Source organism: Tachypleus tridentatus, chromosome 12 (assembly GCF_004210375.1).
Source record: "Tachypleus tridentatus isolate NWPU-2018 chromosome 12, ASM421037v1, whole genome shotgun sequence".
In the NCBI taxonomy this organism is placed as follows: Eukaryota; Metazoa; Arthropoda; class Merostomata; order Xiphosura; family Limulidae; genus Tachypleus; species Tachypleus tridentatus.
In genome coordinates, this window is record NC_134836.1 from 55,156,309 (window position 1) to 55,182,155 (window position 25,847).

Below are 25,847 nucleotides of genomic sequence, written 5' to 3' on the forward strand. Positions count from 1 at the left end.
CACTGTCCACTTTACGAATGTTTTTAAGTTTTTTAATGGACACTGACCTGTTTAACTATATTTTCGTTTTTTACCAGCTGTTTGAAGGTCGATTAGTTTTACTTTGTTTCATTTTTATATTTCATAACAATTTTACTTCTTTTTTACAGGTTGTTTGGTGCAGATAGCCTAGTTTCTTTGAGCTAACAAACGCCAACTAACCAACCAACCAACCTGTATAAACTTATTCACTTTATAATGATTGCACCAGTAATGTAAATGTCGTACGTATCCTACAAACTAACATGCATTAATGCAACAACTAAAAATTGTAATAAAATAGTTTAAGTAATTTATAATGTAATATAATACACGTTATTGTGACTTTAAAAGACATTATCTTACTCCCCGCTAGTACAGCGGCATGTCTCCGAATTACAACGCTAAAATCAGGGGTTCGATTCCCCGCGGTGGGCTGAGCAGATAGCCCGATGTGGCTTTGCTATAAGAAAAATACACAAACACAGACTTTAAAAGTGTTTCTAACTGCAGGACGTATTATTCTTTATATCTTAATAATCAAGATAAAAATGAATGAAATTAAAACAAAGGAATTCTCATTCTGTTTTTGAACAAAGATGCAATCGTTTAAATGTTTCATATAAATAAAAACAGCTCGGCATGGTGCTTCACTCGTAACCTGTGGACCGCGGGGTTCAAATCGTCCTCCCACCAGATATGATCACACTTTCACCGTGGTGCTGTAATAACCTACGATCAATTAGTGGGAAAAAGGGTATCTCAAGGATTCACCGTGACTATTAGCTGCTTTACCTCTACTTTTACACTGCTAAATTAGGGAGGGCTAGCGTAGATAACCCTCTTGTAGCTTTGCGCGAAATTTAAAATACAACAAGCAAACATTAAATAAAACATCTTACTACTTAGTAATTATATGCCCCCCACTGGCTCAGCGGTATGTCTGCGGATTTACAATGCTAGAAACCGGGTTTCGATACCCGTGGTGAGCAGAGTACAGATAGTCCATTGCTTAGCTTTGTACTTAATTCAAAACAACAAGTAATTATACAGACAGACAAACAACAGTAAAGTATTGGGTCCTACAACTTGTCAAGCTGTTGAGAAGGTTAAACTATCTTTCTGTGAGACATTTTTCAAGTGAAATGTAACGAACTTACCATTGTACAGAGTGGCCCGTAAGTTCCTACCCACCCATATGTTACATTCAATTACGCATGTATTATAAATTTGTTTCTTTTTTCAGAGAAACATGGCCGATGTAAGTCAATTTACACTTGAAGATCGTATTGTGACAAGTACGTGGGTACATGAACGCAAGAATACTGGTGACTTCACACAGATACAGGGATACATAAGATATATGGATGGGTAGGGACTTACGGGCCACCCTGTATAATTATTTTAATTCCTGTACTTATTTTCATATTGTTTCCTTTCTTGCACGTGACGTGTATTCATGACTGTGTTTTCACAAGTCTCGTCTGCTCTCGAAACTTGTAGAGAATTCTCGAATGTGAGAAGCAACAATATTTGTTTACGGAATCGCGCGAGGCCATTGTTGCCAAGCGAACTTTGATGAAGGGTCTAGAGACTCGCGTGATTTGTACAGGGTGTTCGGAAAGTCACAGTGCACTTTTGTGATCATATGTCTGTTCAGTCTATTTCAAGCCAGCAACTGATAGCGGTGTTTAGAAACAAAATAAGAAGGATCCAGGCCTCTATTAATGCCAACGGGGGTCACTTTCTAACATTATTTATAATTGTCATTCATATTTACCTCCTGTATTCTATATTGAAACATGTCTGTTAATAAATATATAAGTGCACAGTGACTTTCCGAACACCCTGTATAAATCTAGCGAGCCAAGAAGAGACTATCAGTGGACAGCTACAATCAGTAGGCTTAGTCGCAAAAATTGTGGTTAACGACTGTTCGCCGAAAATTACAGAATTTTACCGGGAACGTTAATAGATTTTAAACATTACCAACTGTTCAACTTCGGACGTTATTATTTCTACGAATACATTAAATATCTTTGCTGGAGGAAGACACCTTGTACCTGGTGTGAGGCCAATCAAGAAACGGCGGCTAACTAGCTAAAGTACAGTGCAACATCATCTCAAAATTAATGTACTTCTAGTGGATTTAGATAGTCAGTAAAATATTCAGTTCTAGACCAGATAGAAACTTACAGACAATATTGAGTTTTATAAAACTGTTGGTTATAACAACCATCATTTGTGATAACTATTAGTAATAACCGTTATTATAAATTGTATTGTTTTTATGTTTGTATATTAAAATATATTTTTGTTCAAGAAGGAATTTGTGTGTTTCAATACTCTTGGCGAATATAATAAATGTAACATTTAGTTAACTACTAAGCCTAAATTCAAATATCCGGTTATTTGAAATAGTAATACAAAACGTACGTAACATAATAAGACGGAGACTCGTTTGAAATAAAATTGTAATATAACATGAACATACTTCCTGTTTTGTCCCCAAAACAAAGCAAATGCAGGGTACTTCTATATATCGACATTTTACAACGACGTCAAGAAATCACGTGTTCTATGGCTCCTCATATTAGCCTTGAATGTTTAAATCCACTTCAGATAAAAATGTCACATCTGTCTTCTGATGTCGTATTAACCGACACTGTAAATCATCTCAGCAGTGTCTTTTTGTCTGGCCTGAAAAGGTGTATCACGATTAAAAACACACAACAATCAAATGAAGTTTGCTCTGGTTAAGCCTAATATACTTTCTATAATACTTTCTGCGTTATGTTGTTCCGTTGTAAACTTAATTCGATGTCTCTAGTTAGTAAACATGAAGCCGTTTGTATTCGCAAAATTTGTGTAAGATGGGTTAACTTTTTTTTTTTTCTGTTCTCAATTTTCATGGTTCAAATCGTTGACATGACCTCTATCGAAGGTCACCATGTTACACAGAATGTATTCCTATAGGCGGCTGGTATGAGTATTAAACCTTTAATTGAAATAAAGTACAGAAAATTAGGAGATAAAAAATGTTTACTTTATTGTATCATTATAAGAATCCCCTCCGCTAGTACAGTGGTAAGTCTGCGAATTTACAACGCTAAAATCTATGGTTCGATTCCCCTTTAATGGGCTCAGCAGATAGCCCCATGTGACTTTGCTATAAGAAAAAAACACATTCGAACAAATGTTAGCATTTTGTGAAAAGTATATAAAACCAAGCTCTTCTCTCAAAAGTAAACAATCCAACAAAAGCATGCGATGTTTAAATATTATTTTGAAGCTTCCGTATGGGTCTAGTCTGTTTGAATGAGTTTGTTGGGCCCGGCATGGCCAAGCGTGTTAAGGCGTGCGACTCGTAATCTGAGGGTCGCGGATTCGAATCCCGATCGCGCCAAACATGCTCGCTCTTTCAGCCGTGGGGGCGTTATAATGTGACGGTCAATCCCATTATTCGTTGGTAAAAGAGTAGCCCAAGACTTGGCGGTGGGTTGTGATGACTAGCTGCCTTCCATCTAGTCTTGCACTGCTAAATTGGGGACAGCTAGCACAGATAGCCCTCGAGTAGCTTTGTGCGAAATTCCAAAAACGAACATCTCTCAAAAGTAAACAATCCAACAACAGCATGCGATGTTTTAATATTATTTTGAAGCTTCCGCATGGGTCTAGTCTGTTTGAATGACGTTGTTGCTCCGGATAAAATGGGTTTATCTAGAAGTGACGCCTTGTAAACATATTATACGAATCCGTTGTTTTGTTAACTTTGAAATTACAGGTTAATGTCAATAAAAAACTGTATGTGTGTGCGTGTTTTTTTATAGCAAAGTCACATCAGGCTATCTGCGGGGTCCATCGAGAAGAATCGAACCCTTGATTGTAGCGTTTTAAATACGGAGACATACCGCTGTACTAGCGGGCGGAAGCGTGTAAGAGCTCCACATGTTGAAAATGATCAAAAGCCATTGTTAATAGAATATGTCCATTTATTCTCCAGCAGTTTTGCTAATAACCAAGTGTCATGCTCTATTACACTCGTATTAACAGAGAATGTTTTGGCTTTACGATATGATTACAGAAAGATTTCTTTGTTAATGGGTTATGCAAGACGTCACACCACATGAGTGAGGATTAAGTGTATAATTGTTAATTGGTTCCAACTATGGCTGTTTAGTAAAAAGCACGGACTGTTTTCTTCTTGTTGTTTTTTATCATGCAGCTGCGTTTCTCCGAGATTGTTTTACAATCATTGGATATTTCAAATTACAAAGAACAATGTAGTTGTACATTAAACAATTATTATATATTATAAATCATTAAAAACTGAAACGAATTCACGACTGACTGTTTCAGACAAGTTTGTTTTTGTCTGTAACTTTAAAAATATGGAATAAATTAAGACTAAAAGAAATTATGGAACTGATTTGGAAGACAATAATTTAATTGGTAAACGTGGGATTCTGTATGAAAATATTGTTGAAAATTAAATACCACGTTTACAGATTGTATGATGCTTCAAAATATACAAATAATAATTGTATAGATAGATAGACGTGCCGAAAAAATGATATGAGCCAGCCATACTGGAACCGTGTGTTCATTGTCTCCTAGTGGAGCATCGGAGTATTATGTATATTTTCTTATACGAAAGCTACATCGGGCTATCTGCTGAGCCCATCGAGGGGAAATCGAACCCTTAATTTTAACGTTGTAAATCTGTAGACTTACCGCTGTACTAGCGGGAGGAAGGAGTATAGAGTTTCGATACCGATGGTGGGTAGAGCACAGATAGCTCATTATGTAGCTTTGTGTTTAATTACAAACTAACAAACAAAAGAAATAATTCACACATAGTAGCATATAAAGATTCAGAGCAATTTCTTAACGCCATGTAAAACATTGTATCAATACTATGACAAACAGACAAAACATGCCAAGATGGGTACATATTTTGTACCTGTTTCTCTGATTCTATTACACAGAGTGATTGTGAATCACAATCCTTATTACAGGTAGTATATTGTATGTATATGTATGTATTATGGAATAACAAATAAACCTATTTTACCTTAATATTCTTACATGGGGTTCAAAGGACAGAAATACAGCTTCAATGTTTGTTTATTTGAATTATTATTTTTTAAATAAAAAATATTTAAAATGCCTTTTAAAATATAATATTCTTCCCATTTCTTCTCCCTTAAAAAATCACTTCTCCAAATTTTAAGTTCTATTTCTGAGATCTCCAGCAAAATAAAAGTACTTGGAATGTGGTTAAGAGACGTAACAAGCGACATTGTGGAGCCAGCCGTGAACGTAATTGATTCGTATCTTTGTGGGTTCGTTTGGTGTCGTAAGCATGAACATGATTATTTCTTCAAGCAAATATTTAAGACTATTCCCGAATGTTCACATTGTATTTGTTACATAGACACAAGATATGCTTTGCATTGTCCTGATGTCTTGTATTTATTTAAATTCAGGGGTATATATGTAACGCTAGCAGTACATCCTTCGTTTCGTAAGCAAAATTTAAAAAACAGTCACCTCTTCAAATTTTAATTTATATTTCTGAAATTAGCATTAAAATGCAAATACATTTTTTTTGTCTATTTGAATGCCTTGCATGAAACGAAAAAGATACCGCGAATGTTCTTAATAGTTTTGTATGTTATCATAGCTAGTATCAAATTCACAGAACGCTGTTTAGCTTCGTGCTGGTGATTCTATTAAATTAGCTGCCACACGTAAGTACCATATAAACGGAGCTTACACAACCGTGCATAATTAAATGTAAAAGACACAAACAGAGAAGTCCAGTAGGTCATAGTTTCGTTAGGACTATTTTTTTGTACACCCACACATAGTACACAAAGTGGGAGCTCATTCTCAGTGCTGTATAAATAGTACGTATAACGAAAAAAACACCACGAAAAAAATAACAACCGCAGGTATATGTGGTACATCTTATCAACTAAAACCGTGTCTTACTTTGTTCGAACAACTACATTTCAACCATAGTTTTATTTAGATTTTAGCAGACTCACTGGACTTGACGTCATATCTGTGCAAGTGGCTTCAACTCCTCCTGATAAGTCGACAGCCTACTGACGTTTACAATGACGTCATACCGTGTTTACCGGCACATGCCAAGATCAGACCAAGGCAGAGAGAATTAGGTATGAATGTGAAGGGATCACTTGGTTTATGTTTCCTAGTGGTTTTAACGGTTGTAAACAGGTTAAGTTTAGCTTAGACGATACAGTGGAACACGATGGGTAGTGATGAGAAACCGAAAGGTCCAATCCGCGTTGGATTTTATGAAATAGAACGCACCATTGGGAAAGGAAACTTCGCTGTTGTGAAGTTAGCGAAACATCGAATAACGAAGTCTGAAGTAAGCCTAGTGTTTAAGTTAGATATAAGCGACTGTCGCCTAAACAGCGTGGATTCACATGCATAACGTGTTTTAATAAGTAACTCTACAATTTCTCATTTACGTTTTGAATCTTAACTTTCAATAACAATAACAACAAAAGGAACTGATGTGATAGTCCTGTCGTATTGTTGTTGATGATTGTGCGAGTGTGTTTGGAAACAATAACTACAAAAGAAGGCATATATTTTATAATCCATTAATTATATTCCAGTTAACTAAGGTTGCAGTTTGGAATGATACGTAACTTGGCACAAACTTGGTTTAAACATACGGTTTTCGCATGTTAGTTGTTACCCAACATATGTCAAGTTTAATGTAGAGCAAACAAATGAAACTTTAACGTAGCTTCTATCTTATTTGATGTATTAATAAACAAGTGAATCTTCTATACTTAGTTAATAATAGCATAACATTGTTCGTTTGAGAAATGTATGTATATATTTATTTATTTAACTTTGAAAAACAACAACACAGCGACCATACAAAGCTACAAGGATTATTTTAGAAGATTATAACGAGTGACACAGCCGTACACTTCCGTCTTTAGGGTTATGAAACAAGGTTAACTATAAGAATACCCTTTTGAGTCAGTTCTAACTGCTTCCCGCTAGTACAGCGGTAAGTCTACGGACTTACATCCCTAAAATCAGGGGGTTCGGTTCCCCTGGATGGGCTCAGCAGATAACCCGATGTGACTTTGCTGTAAGAAAACACGCACGCAAACACACACAGTCCTAATGAAAGCGCATTTAAGTATGTTTACTTCGTAATAGTTACGACTGTGACAACCAAGTTAAGGCCTGAGCCTCAGTGCTAAAAATGTATGTGAAATCCACTTTTTGTTGTTTTTAGAGAGAAAACTTAATTTTCCTTATATTTAGCTTGAAAGGTACAAGTATATTTAAGACACTTGTAATTTGGTTTTCAGTATACCAACAACAATGTTATTGAATAATGTAACATAATTTGCACGTGTATTCATATAAATAAAATCTGTCATATGAGTGTATGAGCTGATAGTGGAGTTAGTTTATATTCATTAAGTATATCCAGTTCATTGATACCGTCTGTGTCGGGGATATTTTGATTCACAGCTTAGCCTTAGCCGTACTTGTAGTATTGTGACCCTGTATATGTATTGCATACTGTTTCGAAATAAATGCTGAGACCATATGCACGAAGTACAAGTTCTCTTAGAAAACATAGACCACGCTTAAATCGTTGTGAGAACTCTATGTATTCCTAATTTACATACTATTGCGTTTTAGCTTATATGCAGCGTACGAGTTAAACAGAAATGTTGTGACGGGTTAAAACGAATAAAAATTGTTGATGTGACCTGGTAAAACTACAGCTTCTCTGTGTGTGTGTTTTATATGTATTTCCTTGGTGTATTTTACTCTTAAATTTGTGTTACATAGTGTATTTTTGTTCCTGGATAGTATGTGTTATTTCATAATTGCTTATGTTGTAAAAGTACAGAAAACGGCCATTATTCCCTTCAAACTTTGCTTTTATAACCTGGATAATAAAAATTAGAAATTAACATATTTTCTATGTAAAAATGGGAAAATTTGCACATTTTAATTTGCATAAGGTCTGAATAAAACAATATATGAATCAAGATTTACATGTATTTATACTAAAGCCATACAAAAATGTTTAGAAGTGAGTAGTTTTTCCAGATTTGTGACTGTAATGTAAATCACTTTCACGTATCAGCCCCCAAATATAGTCTCCCATCATGTGTTCATTATACGCTCCTTGGTAGCGGCGTTCAAAGTCCAGTATATTTTGGTGGAAGCACTCGCCTTGCTTCTCTGAGTATGCTCCCATATTCTCCTTGAATTTATCAAGATGAGCGTCAAGGATATGGATTTTCAGGGACATCCTGCGGCCTACTTTGCGGTAGTTTTGCACCAAAGCCTCAACCACTTCCACATAATTTTCGGTCTTGTGATTGCCCAAGAAGTCCTGAACCACTGCGACAAAGCTGTCCCAAGCTTTATTTTTCCTTTTCTACTGAGCTTCTTGGGGGAATTCTGTGAACTCCAGGATCTTCTTTATTTGTAGTCAAACTAAGACACCAGTTTTGACCTTTGCCTCAGACATCTTAGACGCCTTAGAGAGAAAAAAATCTCGTAAGTACTTGAAGGTTGCAGACTCCTTATCAAAAGCTGTGACAAATTGTTTCATAACACCCAATTTTATGTGCAGTGGTGGGAAAAACACCTTCTGGAGGTACATTAGTGGCTCACACTTGACATTGTGCAACCCCACAGATGATTTTGCCCGTTGTGGTCAGTGCTTCCTGTTGTAGTGCGCTACGGTGTCCCTGCTGTCCCAAAGATAAAGATAACAGGGAAACTTGGTAAAGTCTTCTTGGAGACCCATCAGGAATGCCACCATTTTGAAGTCTCTGATAACCTCCCAGCCATAGTCATCATACTTCAAGGCTTCTGGCAAGGTCTTGACGTTGTTGTATTCCTCTTTGAGGTGCACCGAATGAGCCAGGGAAAGAGACAGATACTTATTCTAGTTATGGAGAAGCACAGCTTTGAGGCTTCTAGATGAGCTATTAATGAATAGGCGCCACTCGTTTGGGTTACAAGCAATTCCAGTTGCCTCACTGACCGGATACATTGTAGCAGAAGCAGAGCCCTTCTTGACGAGTGAAGAAGCTTGAAAATGTCGATGACGTTTCCTCTGACTTGTGACTTGCACACCTTCATCTAACAAATCCCACTCCTTGAGACTAGATGTCAAAAGCTCGGCATTTGACTTTGTAAGACCAAGATCTCTAACCAAGACACTGAGGTCTCTGTGGTTGGGGTAGTATGGTTTTCTCTCACCAGGTGCACCTCTGAAACTGTAATCTGGATCTTCAACGTCTAACTCCTCTTCTGTTTTGTTGTTCTCTTCTGTGGATGGCTACTTTCTCTCTGGAGTTGATACAGAGAGCTCAGAGCAGTGTGGCACTGGGGTGATGGATGATGGTAGGTCCGGATACATCATAGTAGATGCATTTTTTAAATTCTCAAACAGCCTTTTATTAATATTTGTCTTTAAAAGTTAGGAAAACGTATGAAAAATATTAGTTTGTTCTGCGCAAAGCAACTAGGCTGTCTGCGCTAACATAATCATTGGGCTGAAAGTATTTGCAACTGTTTACAAACGAGGAAGATTGTACAGTCAGGTTGCTAAAGGTGTAGAAAGACAAAACAATTATATGACGGTAGCCCTCAACAGAAGTAGAAGGACTGGTACAACACAGAGTTCAGGATAGAAATACAACTTTGAAGCTACGCCCCAGGGCAGCCCAGAACAATGACGTCACAGTCTACAGAGTGAAAGTTATGATTACGATGGTGAAGACGTCTCTGATACACAACATAACAGCTGTATTAAAGTTACACACATCTTCTGGTACCATGATTTGAAACCTAGAAGGTTTATAAGTCAAGCGCTCAGAGACTTCCTGGGAAATTTCGAATTCAAAGGCTTTTTTCATAAGAAAATCGAATCATCTCAAGCTCATCCGTCTAAGTGCCTTTCAACCCCGGTACAACCAAATACACTATTCTGCCTGCATAAACATGAGTTTGAAAGATAACGTTCGCTATTCTTGGAATAGCGTAAAGAGTAAAATAAAATTATTATGAATAAATTTATTTTATCTACAACTAATGTGTAAGAGGTTCATGCAAAATATTTTATGTGATATTTTATTTACTATTGGAAATTAAAAAATAAATTAAAAGATATTTAAATTTTAAAAGGTCTAAAATTTGTATAATACAAAATCTTACTATTCAATCAAGCAAAAATTGTCCGTCTTACCTTCTATAGTTCATTTGCAGGTAAAATGATGTGTCCAAGGTTTGTATTGATCCATGACAGACATACCAAAATATACCTTGTAGGCTTCACACATTTTATCAGATGCTGTCACAGAGTACTTTTCGCTCTCGTCTTGATAAATTGGCCACATACATAGCAGAATGCGTGTGGAGAATTCTTGCAGCTTCTTGATGCCATCTCTGATAAAATCAGATCGGTCTATATGTTCACATAGGCAGCTAGAACCAAACGGAAGTTGTGAGTAGTGAGTCCCTGTATATATATATATATATATATACTACGGAAAGTTGTAGAAAATTCTAAAAGTTTCTTGAAAATTTTCATAAGTTCTTAAATTCTTGTAAGTTCGAGAAAATTCTCTATCAGCTACTCAGCACTGAATCTACCTGAAATGTTCTGGAAAATTGATAAATTTGAAAATTTCATTACCCAGGTCACAAAAGCAAAGTTCGAAGAGAAAAATAGGTCTTTTTTTATTTACTTTAGGCATAAGCAATTGGGAAATAACACTTTTTGCTCAGGAACAAGAAAAAGTAAAAAAATTTGTTACATAGTGTAAATTCATCACACACCCCACCAAACCCCGTAGATTTGAAGGTTTTTTCTTTATATATATGTATACATACATACAAGGAGAAAGATTAAGGGTCATCGGTGAAAGTCCACGATTTTCAACAATCAAGCGTCGTTTCGCTTTATAATCTTACAAAATAACGAGTTCGTTTTACAACAGAAGTTTAGTTAAATTTTTAATAGCTTTATATGTTTTACTACATCAGGCATGGCTACTGTCATTATTTCTGTGGTCTCTCAACCAGCATTCGAACTCAACTTTGTTGTGCTTTAGATTTATGTGCAAGTACGTATATTTTTTGCTGCTATTGCCGTGCGTGTTCAGTTGGATCAGGATCGAGTTGTGATTGGTCAGTTTGTGGCTTTTTATTTCCCAAACTCTACCACTATTAATACTTCTTACTCAGCACATTTTGGAACATTATTGTGTGGCAGTTTATAGACAGAACCATTCAGGCGTCATCTAGTGGGTATTTCAGGATCAACCGTGATGTAGTGGTATTTCTCTTGTTTGTTTCTTTTTTGAATTTCGCACAAAGCTACTCGAGGGCTATCTGTGCTAGCCGTCCCTAATTTAGTAGTGTAAGACTAGAGGGAAGGCAGCTAGTCATCACCAACCACCGCCAACTTTTGGGCTACTCTTTTACCAACGAATAGTGGGATTGACCGTCACATTATAACGCCTTCACGAATGGGAGGGCGAGCATGTTTGGCGCGACGGGGATGCGAAGTTTACAAATTCTTCTAATTGTTAGTCCAGTTTTGTGATCCCCTTAAGGCTTATGTTTGACCACGTGAAACGTTATGCTCTTATGCTTCATTTGATTTGTTTTGAACAGTTCTGATTCCTTGAATGTTCTCCATATTTGTATGAGGATGCTTTAAACAGGTTTGTTATTTTAGTCATTCTTTCAATTACATCTTCCTCATTTCAAAATGTTTTTTCTTGAATAACTCTTTTCGTAGTAAACCTTAAACCAGTTGTTTCACCTAAACTTTCTAATGCGCTTTTCAACCCTCAACCTTTGAAACTCTTGTTCTTGAACAATATTTGGCAGTTCCTCACTTCTTAATTCTATTTTTTGTGTGTGTTCGTTGTAGCTGTGTTGAAACTTAGTGTTTAAGTTCATTACTGAGATTGAAACCATGGTTTTGCTGATTTGAAACACGGACGACAAAACAAATGTATCGTTGTTAAAACAAGTCAATTCACTTCAGTAGTTGGTGTACATTGAATTATGTTGTGGTATTGTTTATATTGTGAATAATTGTTGTTTTGTAATATTAATATACTATAGATCAGATTTGATCATGATGAATCCAAGTTTAGACATGTGGTGATAAGAAAATCTTCCAGATGTGTTCTCGATTTGTTACAAGAAAGTGAATGTTTTGTCATTAATGGTTGGTACTTTTGCGAGATGTTATAGCAAAGTTCTGTTGTTTGTTCTGGGTATGTGGTCTGTAGTGTACTTGTTTGTTTATATTCATAAAAATCTTTTTATAATAAATTACGCAACTCACGCAATAACCTGTTGTTAACCTGAGACATATAAATATAGTAACAACGTTCAAAACTACCTTCCTTATTAAGTAATAAGTATTGATGGAGTGGTAGAATTCCTTGTTAAGTGGCTAGAATGTACGGTGTAATGTTATAGCATAGAAGTTTCTTAAAGCCATTAGATAGTTGTCGAAGTACGTTCCTAAACACTTGGCCACGTCTGTCTTTCAAAAATATTAATTTGAAAATGTCAGGAAATGCGTAAAAATAGATCTTTTTAAATAAGCGAAATTATTGTTTGTATTGTGTTTATTGTTGCGTTAAAACGTTAGAAATCATCTTGTCAATGCAGGACGAAAATAATTTGTCTTAGTTTAGGTATCAGTTTTGTTTCAATCGCAGTACTTTATATTCTTTAGAATTCATTTGTTGAACACAATTTATAAATTACTGCTAATGTTTACGCGTCATTCATAAGCGCGATTTTTCATGTCTCGTGCTGTTACTGCTCTTTTCATTCGTCAAAAATTTGTATATTATGTGCCAACCTTGCAACTAGTTCCTCAGTCGTCAAAAACGTTTTAGATTCTGTGGTAACCTTGAAAGTGGTTCCTCCGTTGTCAGTAGCTGTGGTTTGGCGAAGGACTGCCATGTCGCTTTTAGGTCATGCATCTCGAAAATTTTCCACCGACAGCGAACGTTATTTTTCAAACTCATGTTTAAGCAGGCAGAACAGTGTATTAGGTTGTACGGGGGTTGAAAGACACTTAGGCGGACGAGCTTGAGATGATTCGATTTTCTTATGAAAAAAGCCTTTGAATTTGAAATTTCCCAGGAAGCCTCTGACCGCTTGACTTATAAACCTTCTAGGTTTCAATTCATGGTACCAGAAGATATGCGTAACTTTAATACAGCTGTTTTGTTGTGTATCAGAGACGTCTACACTATCGTAATCGTAACTTTCACTCTGTAGACCGTGACGTCATTGCTCTGGACTGCCCTAGGGCGTGGTTTTAAAGTTGTATTTCTTTGCTGAACTCCATGTCGTACCAGTTCTTCTACTTCTGTTGAGGGCTACCGTCATCTAATTGTTTTGTCTTTCTACACCTTCAGCAACCTGACTGTACAATCTTCCTCGTTTGTAAACAGTTGCAAATACTTTCAGCCCAATGAATATGTTAGCGCAGACAGCCTAGTTGCTTTGCGCAGAACAAACAAATATTTTTCATACGTTTCCCTAACTTTTAAAGACAAATATTAAAGGCTGTTTAAAAGTTAAAATAATGTTTTATGGCTAATACCTGGCACACATTTTCTGATATCAAAACATGGAATAAAGTGGAAAAAGGGTAACCACAAAACAATGTGAGGTTCTGATCTTAGTTTCAGAATCGAAAGTCGTTGTGGGCTACACTTACCAACGAATAATGCGATTGACCGTCCCAGTATAACACTCATCCGACTGAAATGGTGAGCATGGTTAGAACCTGCGACCCTCGGATTGCGAGCCGAACAGCTTAACCATGTGACCATGCCGGGCTTTCTCAGATCGAATTGGAGGTAATCTTTGTGTCAGTACCATTTGGGTTTGTTTACACAGGTAGAGACATTGTCAATCTACTTTTTTGTTTGTTTGATAAAACAGTATCTCAAGAGTTGATGGTGGGTGGTGATGACTGGCTCTCTTTCCTTTAGTTTTACATTAGGGACGGCTGGTGCAGATAGCTCTCGTATAATTGGAAAACAAACAAAACTTTTCCGAATTTTTTGTCGTGCAATTGTTTAAAGTTGATTGGCTGCGGAAGCACTAGGGAAACATTATTTTAAGGATCCCTACAACACTAGTAACTATAAATTTCATCCTAGTATCATTTCTTAACACCGCATAAGGTCAAGTAGAGTTTTATCGCGACTGCACACTTACTACTGATGAGATAACAAACGCAGCTGTAAGTAACATAATGGTTGTTTCAAAAGGTTAAGGTTCAATTGTAATTTTTGTTGTTTCTACATTCGTTGGTATGTACCAAGTAAGGAGACTTTAGTATTACATTCTCATCTTTGACTATGTGAGTGTAACACTGATGCATTATAAATGTATTTATTGTAAGCGACTAAATGCGAAGCTAATCACAGCATCTCCTAAATTTCTTGGACTCAAGTTTTGTTTGTCGTCCGATATTTTAGTAGTTTCTGAGCTTCTGATGTTTAGTCTGAATCGCCTTGTCTTCTGTTGTTGTATTTGTTTTAATAAGTAAAGATAAATTTTTATTTTTGTGTACGTATGATAAGAATACAAAATTAAAACGTGCGTCTTAGGTACACACACTCTCAAATAAAATCCACATTAGGCTTGTTTGTAAGTGTTCTGATGTTCGTATGTGTAATCGGATGAAGACTTCTCATGTTTAAATACCAAGCAAAAATAATGAAACCCGCATTATGATACCCGTTTCTGTTTTTGAAGAAATATAATCTTTCACTTTAGACCTTTTAGACAATTACTAGGTTTCATCAGATGAACCTAAACCTATTTCAGACTCTCATTTATTAGTGTTAAAAATTGCCTTTCCCCTTAATATTTTAATTAGTTATGACTTTAATTACATATTTATTGATTTGACAGACATGTCTTCATCCTACAAAGGGTGAAGTAAAAAAGAAATATCGTAATATAAATGAGATCACTGAGTGATGACCCTTGACCTTTTTAGCTGGGTGACGACCGTTGACCTTTTAGTCCAGTATCATCAACTGTTAAAAAAATGTCTAGGAGAAGCAACGCACCTTCAAATTGGATTTGGGCACTTTGTTCACCGTGTACAAATGTCAGCTTCGACAATGAAAAACAGATTAATATACTTTATGTTAAGGAAAATCTTTAAAGGGAACTAAACAAATATCACAAGCAGAAAATTTGAAATGTGATTCCATGTAGTCCTCAAACCGAGTTTGTTACCACCTATAAAGAACACTAATCATGCCTTGCTTCCACTATAATTATTGACTGTATCAGAATTAGACTTAAACGTTCCTGAGAATGACTGTGCTACCTAATAGAATTCTGTTACCAAACATTATTTCCATACTGCGACATCGAACCAAGGTACTTTCTAATAATTCAGAAATATGTGTGTATTAATAAACTTGTAGATTATCATCGGTAGACCAAAAATAACGTGTAGTTTGTAGGTTACACATAGGTCGTAAGCAGCAAACTGTTTTACTATTCTCTCTCGCCCTTTCAGCCGTGGGGGCGTTCTAAAGTTCGGTTAATCCCACTATTCGTTGGTAAAAGAGTAGCCCAAGAGTTGGCTGTGGGTGGTGATGACTAGCTGCGTGCCTTCTTATCTTACACAACTAAATCAGGGACGACTAGCGCAGATAGCCCTCGTGTAGCTTTGCGCGAAAAGAAAACAAACTATTCTTTACCACGTAGAAGCCGCATAGGTCGAGAAGTGGGCAATGTAGTTGAATTTTTGCTTCGCTGTTTATTCCTACGACTTATGATTTACCAGTTTTAGTTACATCGTAACGGTCGCTTATTTCAAGTAGGGGATAACAGACATCACTTTTAACTGTTCACTAAATAACACAGAAGACTGTTTGAGGGTTAATATTTTACTGTCAAGTAACAACATTCGTTACTGCTAAGTGTTTTACTATAATTCTTTGTCTAGTAATTCATCTGCGTTAAGACTGATTGGTATAGTTTGTATAAATATGTACACTTTTTTCACTTTAGGTTCCATAATTATGAAACTTAGCACTTTTAGTTATGTAAGCATTAAATAATAGTTTAAGTCTAAATATTATTTTAGAATTAAAGTTTGAAATGATTGTTGGGCCCGGCATGTTCAAGTACTTAAGGCACTCGTCTCTTAATCCGAGGGTCGCGGATTCGAATACCTGTCGCACCAAACATGCTCGCTTTTTCAGCCGTGGGGGCGTGTCATAATCTGACACTCAATCCCACTATTCGTTGGTAAAAGAGTAGCCCAAGAGTTGACGGTGGGTGGTGATGACTAGCTACCTTCCCTTTAGTCTTACACTGAGAAATTACGGACAGCTAACGCAGATAGTCCTCGTGTAGCTTTGAATGAAATTCAAACCAAACAAATAAATGGTTGTTACGAATTTTCGATTTATTATATTACGTACGTTACCTTTTACGATTTCAACTATCCATAAATTTTAATTTAGAAGTTAATTAAATGTTAATATAATAATTAACAACAAGATTGATCACACAATTTTCTTTCTTAACACAAATATATTTTGATACACAAACAACAATGCAATTCATAATAACGGTTATTACAAATAATAATATAAATAAAAAAATAGAAAATCGCAAATAGGATTATGTCTTCTATCTCGTCTGTTAATAAATATACTCTTCAAAAAAAGAAACGCAAAAGGCAAAATATTAGACAAATTGTTAAGTTCATTCCGGGTAGTTCTGTATGACACGTGTGAAACTTTGCACATTCACTGCTGAATATGCAAAGTCTGCAAAGGCAAAGTCCACGCTCACTAGTTGAAGTTTAACGTCACTCAACGTCAATAACAAGTATGCCCCCCCGTGAGCATCAATAACTGCTTGGCATCTCCTGCCCATGGAAGCGATGAGATGACGAATCACATTCTGGGAAATGGCTGTCCACTCAGCCTGCAAAGCTACTGCAAGCTGAGGTAGAGTCTGCGGTTGAGGTTGTCGCCGTCGCAGATGTCGGGCCAACTCGTCCCAAAGATGTTCGATGGGGTTAAAATCTGGTGATCTGGAGGGTTAGGGAAGAACGTTGATGTTGTGGTGTCTCAAGAAGACAGTGGTGAGTCGGGCTGTGTGAGGATGGGCGTTGTCATGTTGAAAAACGTCGTTGACGTTCACCATGATGGGTTGCACATGGGGCCTAAGAATCTCGTCGACGGTTGCGTACGGTCTGATCGGAAATCCTACGCAGCCCTAGTATGGTTGAGGCAGTAGACGTTGCAGTGGCGGTCCTATCCCGAAGGTGACGTAACCGGATGTGACGATCTTGTGCGGGCGTGGTCACACGAGGTCTGCCAGATCGTGGACGGTCACGAGTTGATCCATGTTGTTGGTGACGATTCCATAGCCTTGTGATGGTGCTTGGGTGGACATTCACAGCTCTGGCAACATCTGATCGAGATTCGCCTACTTCCAAACGACCAATGGCGTTGTTGCGTTATGCTTCAGTCAGTCTTGGCGTAACTGTATTGCGTGTCGGTGGCTTAACACTGAGCTATGGAAACCGAGAACCCGTCACTTTTATAGGGGATTTTGCACATGTTGCACTTGCAGAACATGCAGATCTCTCAAACAAATTTATTGGACACGAATGCGTTTTGGCGAAAAATCCGATGTTTCCCTCCGCTTTCAAAGTGCACAACTTTTATTGTCATTTTGGTCTGACAATCAGTGCCTTAACACGTGTAACATCACATACTCTGAGCTTGTAACGTTATTACACATATTTCTCTTTAAAATAACAAAAATATCCCTTTTGCCTTTCTTTTTTTGAAGAGTATATTTTATCGATGGCCCACGACAAGTGAATTAATTCTGAGCTCATATTATTTCACTTTGCTTAAGCTAGCTAGCTGTTTATCCTTAGCTATCTTCACGTCGCTTATAAGCTCAATTTTTACCGACGAAGATATTTAATGTCCTCGTAGAAATACTAATGTCTGAAGTTATTCAGTGAAATTGAATTGTTTGTAAAATTCGAAATATATAAACATTCCCGGTTAAATATCTGCACATTTCCGATTAATAAGCGTTTATCACAATTATAACTACTCAGGTTTATAGTATACTGATTATAGCGATAAATGATATTTTATATACATCTTCCCGCGTACATACTGCGAGGCTACCTTTTATATTCATTAGTCCAGATTCTCGAAATTCAATTGGCAATAATACTGTCCAATGACGTACACACCTGGTACATTATTGATTCGTACTTTCGAGAATCTTCTACAAATTTCGAGAATAGGCAGGACTTTAGCAATACACAATTAATGATATGCGTTACATTCACTTCTAAATGTGTATATTAAACTTAAGCATAGATATTAAAATAATATTAAATCCTTTACATGGTATATTTGTAACTGACCTTGATGTTTTAGTAGAAACTACTCTTCGTATGACTTATTAGTTGTTCTTTTTTACACATAAAACTACACAATCACCTATGTATTTTGTACTGTTACTATCACAGTTTTCGAAACACGGTTTATAGCTCTACAAGCCTTTAGACTGCGACCAAGGGGGAAGTCTTCCTATGAGCTATGAAACTTATAATACGTTTGAGGGGCTAACCGTAATCATCATTGTACGTTTTAATATTTTATTGTATAGCTATGCTGTGGCCTTTTTCTTTATTATGGGCTGATCAGGGTAAGTTAAAAAAAGAAAGAAAAACATAAAAATGAAGGGAACATATATGTCTACCAATTTTTGTTATTTTTCTAAATATCGTACAACCTATATAATCCCAGTCAGTAATTTGGTTAGTTGATCCCTTCGGTTAATAATTAACTCTTTACATTTTGAGACCAGTTGTGCGGGTTATTATCTGATAAAGATGCTACAATTCCGTAAAAAGTTGGTAGTTACTTCGGAGAAATGAGAAATTAATATATTAATAGCTGCATCTTGCAGTATAAAAATTAGCTGAATAAATATAAACAAGAGAATTATCAAACGTCTTATCTTGCATCTTTCTTGTATTGTATAATATTATTACGTAATAGGGGCCCTGTATGGTCACGTGGGGTGAGGCGTGCGACTCGTAATCTGAGGGTCGCGGGTTCACATCCCCGTCGCATCAAACATGATCACCTTTTCAGCCGGGGAGGGATGTTATAATGTTACGGTCAATCCGACTATTCATTGGTAAAAAGTAACCCAAGGGTTGGCGATGGGTGATGATGACTAGCTGTCTTCCCTCTAGTCTTACACTGCTAAATTATGGACGGCTAGCGTAGATAGCCCTCGAGTAGCTCTGCGCAAAATTCACAAACAAACACATAATAGGTGAAGCGTTGCCTTAATTAATCTCTTATGTGCTACTGTTTCTTTTCACTAAAACCTTGTCTATTTCGTATTAAATGATTCATTATTTACAACGAGGGTCGGTGTCAAATAAAAGGCATTGATATTAGTTGTTTAACACAATAAAACTCCGTTTGTTTGAACTGTTCTATTTAATAGAAACAGTTCTCATTGTGGAGATACAGTTGCAATGTATCTTTGTGCAAATATAAAAAAGTGATATAAAGATTGTGTCTAAGGTAAGCACGCACGCACACACACACACACACACACACACACACACACAAATAAGTGTAGCTGGATGAAAAATGTTTCGTTCCCGAATACGCATGAACATAAGTAAAACAAATTCAATAACATATTTCTGCTTGTTACCTTCTAGAAATATTCAATTTTTTGAAAAAAAAATGTTATATTTATGGAAATGTATATGCAGTATTTTTTATGGCATAAATAAATCAAGCGAGTAAAATAAATCCAGGTATTTACTGGATATAGAAGGAACGTATAGCTGAATAGTTGTATTTGCATAAGGGGAAAACAGCTGACAAATTTGTAGTTTACAGGTTCATAAGGGACGGAAAACGAACTGCTAAAGTAGTTTTTTGTAATATTTTCTTAGGATATGAAATTGGTCTACAGTTGGTTTCTTATTCATACAGGAACCATCCTTTTCTTTCCTTTGTTTACCCAAAACCTTCCATGTTAAGCCCAAAGTATTTACAGATCCCTTAATCTGACTTGCAAATAAACAAAAAATAAATAAACATAGACAGGTTTGTATCCCTGTTTAACGTGTCAAAACTTCTTTTAATTTGAAATAATCAATGAATTATCAGTGTACTTACTACCCGGTTGTGGATAAGTTTTGTTTCTACATGATCAATACAAATCTAAGTAACTTATCAAACTCGAAACGCCCTCTGCTAATTTTATTTAATGTAGTTATGGCGTAAACTAAGGGTCGCCGGTTCGAATCCCTGTCACACGAAACATGTTCGCCCTTTCAGCTGTAGGGGCGTTATAATGTTACGGTCAATTTCACTATTCGTTAGTAAAAGGGTAGACCAAGAGTTGGCGGTGGGTGATGATCACTGGCGGCCTTCCCTCTAGTCTTACACTGCTAAATTAGGGATAGCTAGCATAGATATCCCTTGTATAGCTTTGCCCGAAACTTAAAACGATGAAACAAAAACATTCATCGAGCAGCGTCATTAAAGACTTAGTAGGAGAAACTTGAATAAAGCTTGATGACAAACATAATTGATTGTAAAATGAATAAATAGTCAAACATGTAATTAACAACATTATACACTATAACAAGTAAGTGAAACGATGAATTATCTCTCTCAGTTAAAACATATTTTTATAAGGATATAAACCTGGGGGCAAGTAAAATAAAATATATATGTAAAAACGGCTCGTTTGGGTTGAAAATTTTTTTACGTAGAGGAGTGAACAACGTTTCGACCTTCTTCGGTCATCGTCAGGTTCACAAAGAAAGAGAGAGGTAACTGACCGGAAGCTGACCACATGTTTGTGAGGGGTTGTGTAACTGAGTTTTCTCAACACAAAACGAGCCGTTTTTACACACATATTTCTCTACAAGTGGGTTTTCTCGACATCACTGGGGGGTAAGTAAACTTGAGGTGTACATCGTATCAACAACCAATATGGACCACAAAAACCTGTGGAGTACATTGGCCAAACTTCAAAAATGAAAGCTTTTATTTTAAGAGAGTGGTACTTCTATCCGAAAATCCTGTATCAGTTTAACTTTGTTTGCTCATTGTTAGTTGGATCAACCTTGACAAACGAACCTCTAGCGGCCCGGCGGTATTCCTTTATCTATATGGCGTAGCCTACTAACACTACGGGGAAGGGGGAGGCTAACCCAGATAACCACTCAGGCGTGTTGGGGGATCTAGAAATAGGTTTTCTCGATAGCTGTATTTCTGGCTCCTTCAGGATTCCAGGACACCATGTTCTAAGTTGTATCCATACCCAACACTCACAATTAGTAGACCAAACTTGGCACAGATATCATGTGTGGGTGTTTTATTTGTTGTTGTTTTTTTCGGGTAAAAACCCGACTAGGGATAGCTATAGAAGTAATCTGGATAACGGAGGAGCTTGATTGGAACTCTGCGCCCTTGAATACTGCAGTGAATTAAAAAAAAAAAAATCTTAAATCATTTCATTTGATTTCCGGACAAAACAGAGTGAAACATTGGAATTCGAACAACAACATTCGATATTTAAATTTGGCATTCTAAACAAAATAAAATACTAGGTATATTGGAATTGAACCAGAACTAGTCCCAAGAATAGCAGATGTAAGAACTTGAGTAATATAACTAAAATGAGACTATTGGATCTCAACCAAATAAGCTGCTAAAAACGTCCAAGCCTGTGTGAACCTTCATAGAAGGAACCAATTTTATTGAATGCAGAAACAGAAAGCATATACTTCAGGCTCGCCATAGCCAGGTGGTTAGATTGCTCGGCTCGCAATCTTTGAGTCGCGGGTTCGAAGCCCTGTAAAATATGCTCGTCCTTTCAGCTGTGGGGGCGTTATAATGTGACGGTCAATCCCACTATTCGTTAGTAAAAGAGTAGCCCAAGAGTTGGCGGTGGGTGGTGGTTACTAGCTGCCTTCCCTCTAGTCTTGCACTTCTAAGTTAAAGACAGCTAGCGCAGATAGCCCTCGTTTAGCTTTGCGCGCAATTCAAAACAAAGAAACATTCGCATACTTCCCTGATAACTTTTTGTCATGTTATATGTTTTCGTACGACTAAGAAATGTTGAGGTTATGCGAGAAATAAACACAATAACATAATTCATATAACTCGTATAAAGTCTGTTTATTTGGAAAAAAAGAACATTTCTGAAATTTAAGGCTGACGGAACTGAAAGGTACAAATGCCTGCAGAATTTAAAGCTGAAATATTTCTGTAGTTAACCCGACTCGCAATCTGAGGGTCGCAGGTTCGAATCCCTTCACACCAGACATGCAGTTCCTTTCAGCCGTGGGGTGTTATAATGCTACGGTGAATCCCACCATTGATTGGTAAAAGAGTAGCCCAAGAATTGGTGTATTTTTTACACTGCTAAATTAGGGCTGGATAGTGCAGATATCCCTCGTGTAGCTTTGCACGAAACTTAAAACAAACGAACAAAAGACTCAGTGAACCATAAAATAGAATACGTAAAGGTTTCCATAACATGTTAGATTGTTAAAACTATTGTTTTTCTTTCATATGTTTGTCATCCTGCTTTAAAAAAGTGACATGATAAAACTGATGTGACGCACCATACCTCATTTTAATTATTTGAAAACGTATAAGCTTTATATTAATGCATTATTCGCTGTTTACTGCACGAAGAAGCTGATGGTAAAATTACGTTTAATCATTCGAGTATATATAGTTCCCCAATAGAATTATTATCGTTGTGTGGATATCCTTGGGGTGGATACCTGGATGTGGTTAGGGGACCTCGCAGAGAGTTCTTCGATAGTACAGCCGGAAGTCTACGGATAAACTACCATAAAATCAGGGACTCGATTCCTCTAGGCGGACTCAACGGACAGCCCGATGTAGCTTTGCTATAAGAAAACGCACATCTCCCAAAGAACTTTCTGTATTTTCAGTTCACCTCCTCTTGGATCTGAACATCCACTCACGTGTTTGCCATGTATGGCGCCATGAGAAGGGAAGGAAAGGATTCTGATGGTAAAGGGGTCCAACAATTTCACACCAATTTGGTCTTGAATTCCTTCAGACGAGCGGCCTTCGGGTGGTCCTCCAGGGTCTAAAGGCTAATCCACATGAGCTAGAGTCAGGACAGTATGAGTGTTGGACGTTCTCAGCAGGTGTTATGGACATCGCCTGATGCTGGTGTTTGGGTATAGTGCACACGAAACCCTAGCGTTCGTGATGACGAGAAACCCACCTGAACTAAAAATGTATCTCAGGTTAACCTGAAGATGACCTAAGAAGGTCAAAACGTTGTTCTTTGCTTTATTTTGGTAAAAGTATTAATACCCATACCAGCTGCCCTGAGATATAAACCCTCATCTGCAGTATCCTTCTATGGCATTGCAGTGTGTTCCCTCATAGGGCTAATGGTACCTGGCATCCAATGGGTACTAAAATGTACTTATTTTCTTGTGGGTACCCCCCATCCATGTAAAATATAAGTAAAACTCCAAATTAAAAGAACAACAGATAGTGTTGGAAAACGACCATGTATAGACCACTTTGTTGTACTGTTACCATCACAATGGGACTCAACCCCTTGATTTCTCATTTTATATTAATTGCGTGACAAATCCTTCGGGCAAATGTCTCGCTTTTTCATCCAGAAGAGATTAGAGGGGCTTGCTGGCTCCCCCAAATCAGTAAGGAAGCCTTGCCCAGGAAATATTTTAATGAAAACATCTTCACCACAACATCTCACACTCTTCTTTAAGACGGAGATCATGGGGGATGTACACGTCAAGGTTATTCCCCATTCAGTTTGGAGTTATTCCAATAGGAATGCAGACAGATCTCTCGTGTCTACAGCAGAGTCGTTTTCCAACCTTGTGAAGAGTCTTTAACCTCCATGGTTAAGTCAGTTAATGTGTACTCCCATCTTTGTCCCCACCACTCCTTCCAGTGCCTACCTGGTTTCACTTCCTTTGGCTCTGGGTTCTGGTATTCTCTTGGATTCATCTTCTCTGGCCTCGTAATGGAGTCTCTTAAATGTTCGTCCACTGAGAGACCTGCCCACTTGATCCAGGGTGGGATCCATGAAGGTCTATAGACCTCCTTCCAATAAAGAAAAAAACGTGGTTTTAAACAGAAACGCTCTCTGCCCAATTCTCCTCCACCTATGTAAAAACGGTCACTTTGATACAGTGAAATTGTCGAGGATTTCGTTGAAATGTAGATAACATTAAGGATTTCATTGAATCTTATCATCCTGTGAGGAGTGACACACACTCACAGAAATGATAGGTTGTGTGGTGCTGTTAATCTATCAGCATGCAACCCCCTGTCTTTGCCACGTGATATACCCTTGGAGACTACAGTTATCTGTGTTTCCTTGGGTTCTACTATCACTGTTTGTTCTCTCTACCTGTGTCCTGGATAAACCTATGATCAATCGAACCTTGATGTTCTCATTGAACAGATGCCATCTCTCTTTTTAATCCTGGGAGATTTAAATGGACATAATCCCCTTTGGGGTAGTACTGATGTTGATCGGAGAGGTCATTCCATAGAATCCATAGAATGTATGCTCTAGGATCACAATTTTTCTCTCTTCAGCATTGGTTTTCATACTTATTTTTCATGCAACTAGCTAATCTTTTACTGCTATTGATCACTTTACCTGCTCCCCTTCACTTTTCTCTCATTTTTCTTGGGGGGTTGATAATGACCCACGGGGTAGTGATTACTTTCCTATCATTGTAATGGAAACTGGCCTTGGTCTGTGTCACCCGGACCAGGCCAATTGACCCTCTTCAACTCCTCTCTTGGAATTTGATACTGCCATCTTCTGCAAGTTATTGATAGACCACTGTATGGCAGCAGTGACTGACTGTATTGTCCAAGCAGTTGCTCATTGTATTCCTATTTTTCACATTTTCCACAGTATTATTGTCCGTGGTGGAATTCTGCTTGCTACGTGGCAAAGAAGGCTCAAAAATGGACCTGGGATACCTTTTGTAAGTATCCCACCCTTTAAATCTGCATTGCCTTTCAGCAGGCCCGTACATATGCTCGTTAGATTAGACATTAAAGCCAGATGAAATCTTAGATTAAGTTCACAACTAGCATCTCTTCTACCACCACTTCCAAAATCATTTGGGACAAGACTCGGAAGGTCAGTGGGCAGTATATTTCTGCCAGATTTTCGATCTTTCTCTCAACTGACCAGCAGGTTGCTGATGTCCAGAGCTTTTCTCGTGCATCTAGCACTTCTGCTCATCCATCCCTCACTTTTTAACCATCAAAACTATAGCAGAGTGATCACCTCTTTCTTACTGGGCTTATCGTCTCTGTGACTATAATGAAACTCAAACGTGCTCTTCATTGGTCTGGCAGTACATCATTCAGACCTGATAATATTTACTATGAGATGCTAAGCCATCCCCTTCTTGTCTCTATTGCTGTTCTTATGGTTGTCTTTAACCGGACCTAGCAGGATAATGCTTTTCCTGATGCTTGGCGCTAACTATTGTCCTTCCTTTTTCTAAGCTTGAAAAGGATCCCAACACTACTTCAAAGTATGATCCAATTGGTTTGGCAAGCTGTTTTTGTTGGACCTTAGAGTGTATGGTCAATGCTCGTTTTGGCTCCTCGAATCAA

The 25,847-nt window shown here is 37.3% G+C and overlaps 1 protein-coding gene across 1 annotated transcript in view; it reads left to right on the plus strand.

Annotated features, from left to right (window-relative positions):
• Positions 1 to 6,181: 6,181 nt before the first annotated feature.
• LOC143233361 (serine/threonine-protein kinase SIK2-like) overlaps positions 6,182 to 25,847 on the plus strand; it is a 76,900-nt gene continuing 57,234 nt past the window's right edge. Inside the window, exon 1 of the mRNA XM_076469535.1 lies at positions 6,182 to 6,421. Coding sequence (XP_076325650.1) covers positions 6,299 to 6,421 — 123 coding nt within the window. The 5' untranslated portion in view covers positions 6,182 to 6,298. The remainder of the gene's footprint in view (positions 6,422 to 25,847) is intronic.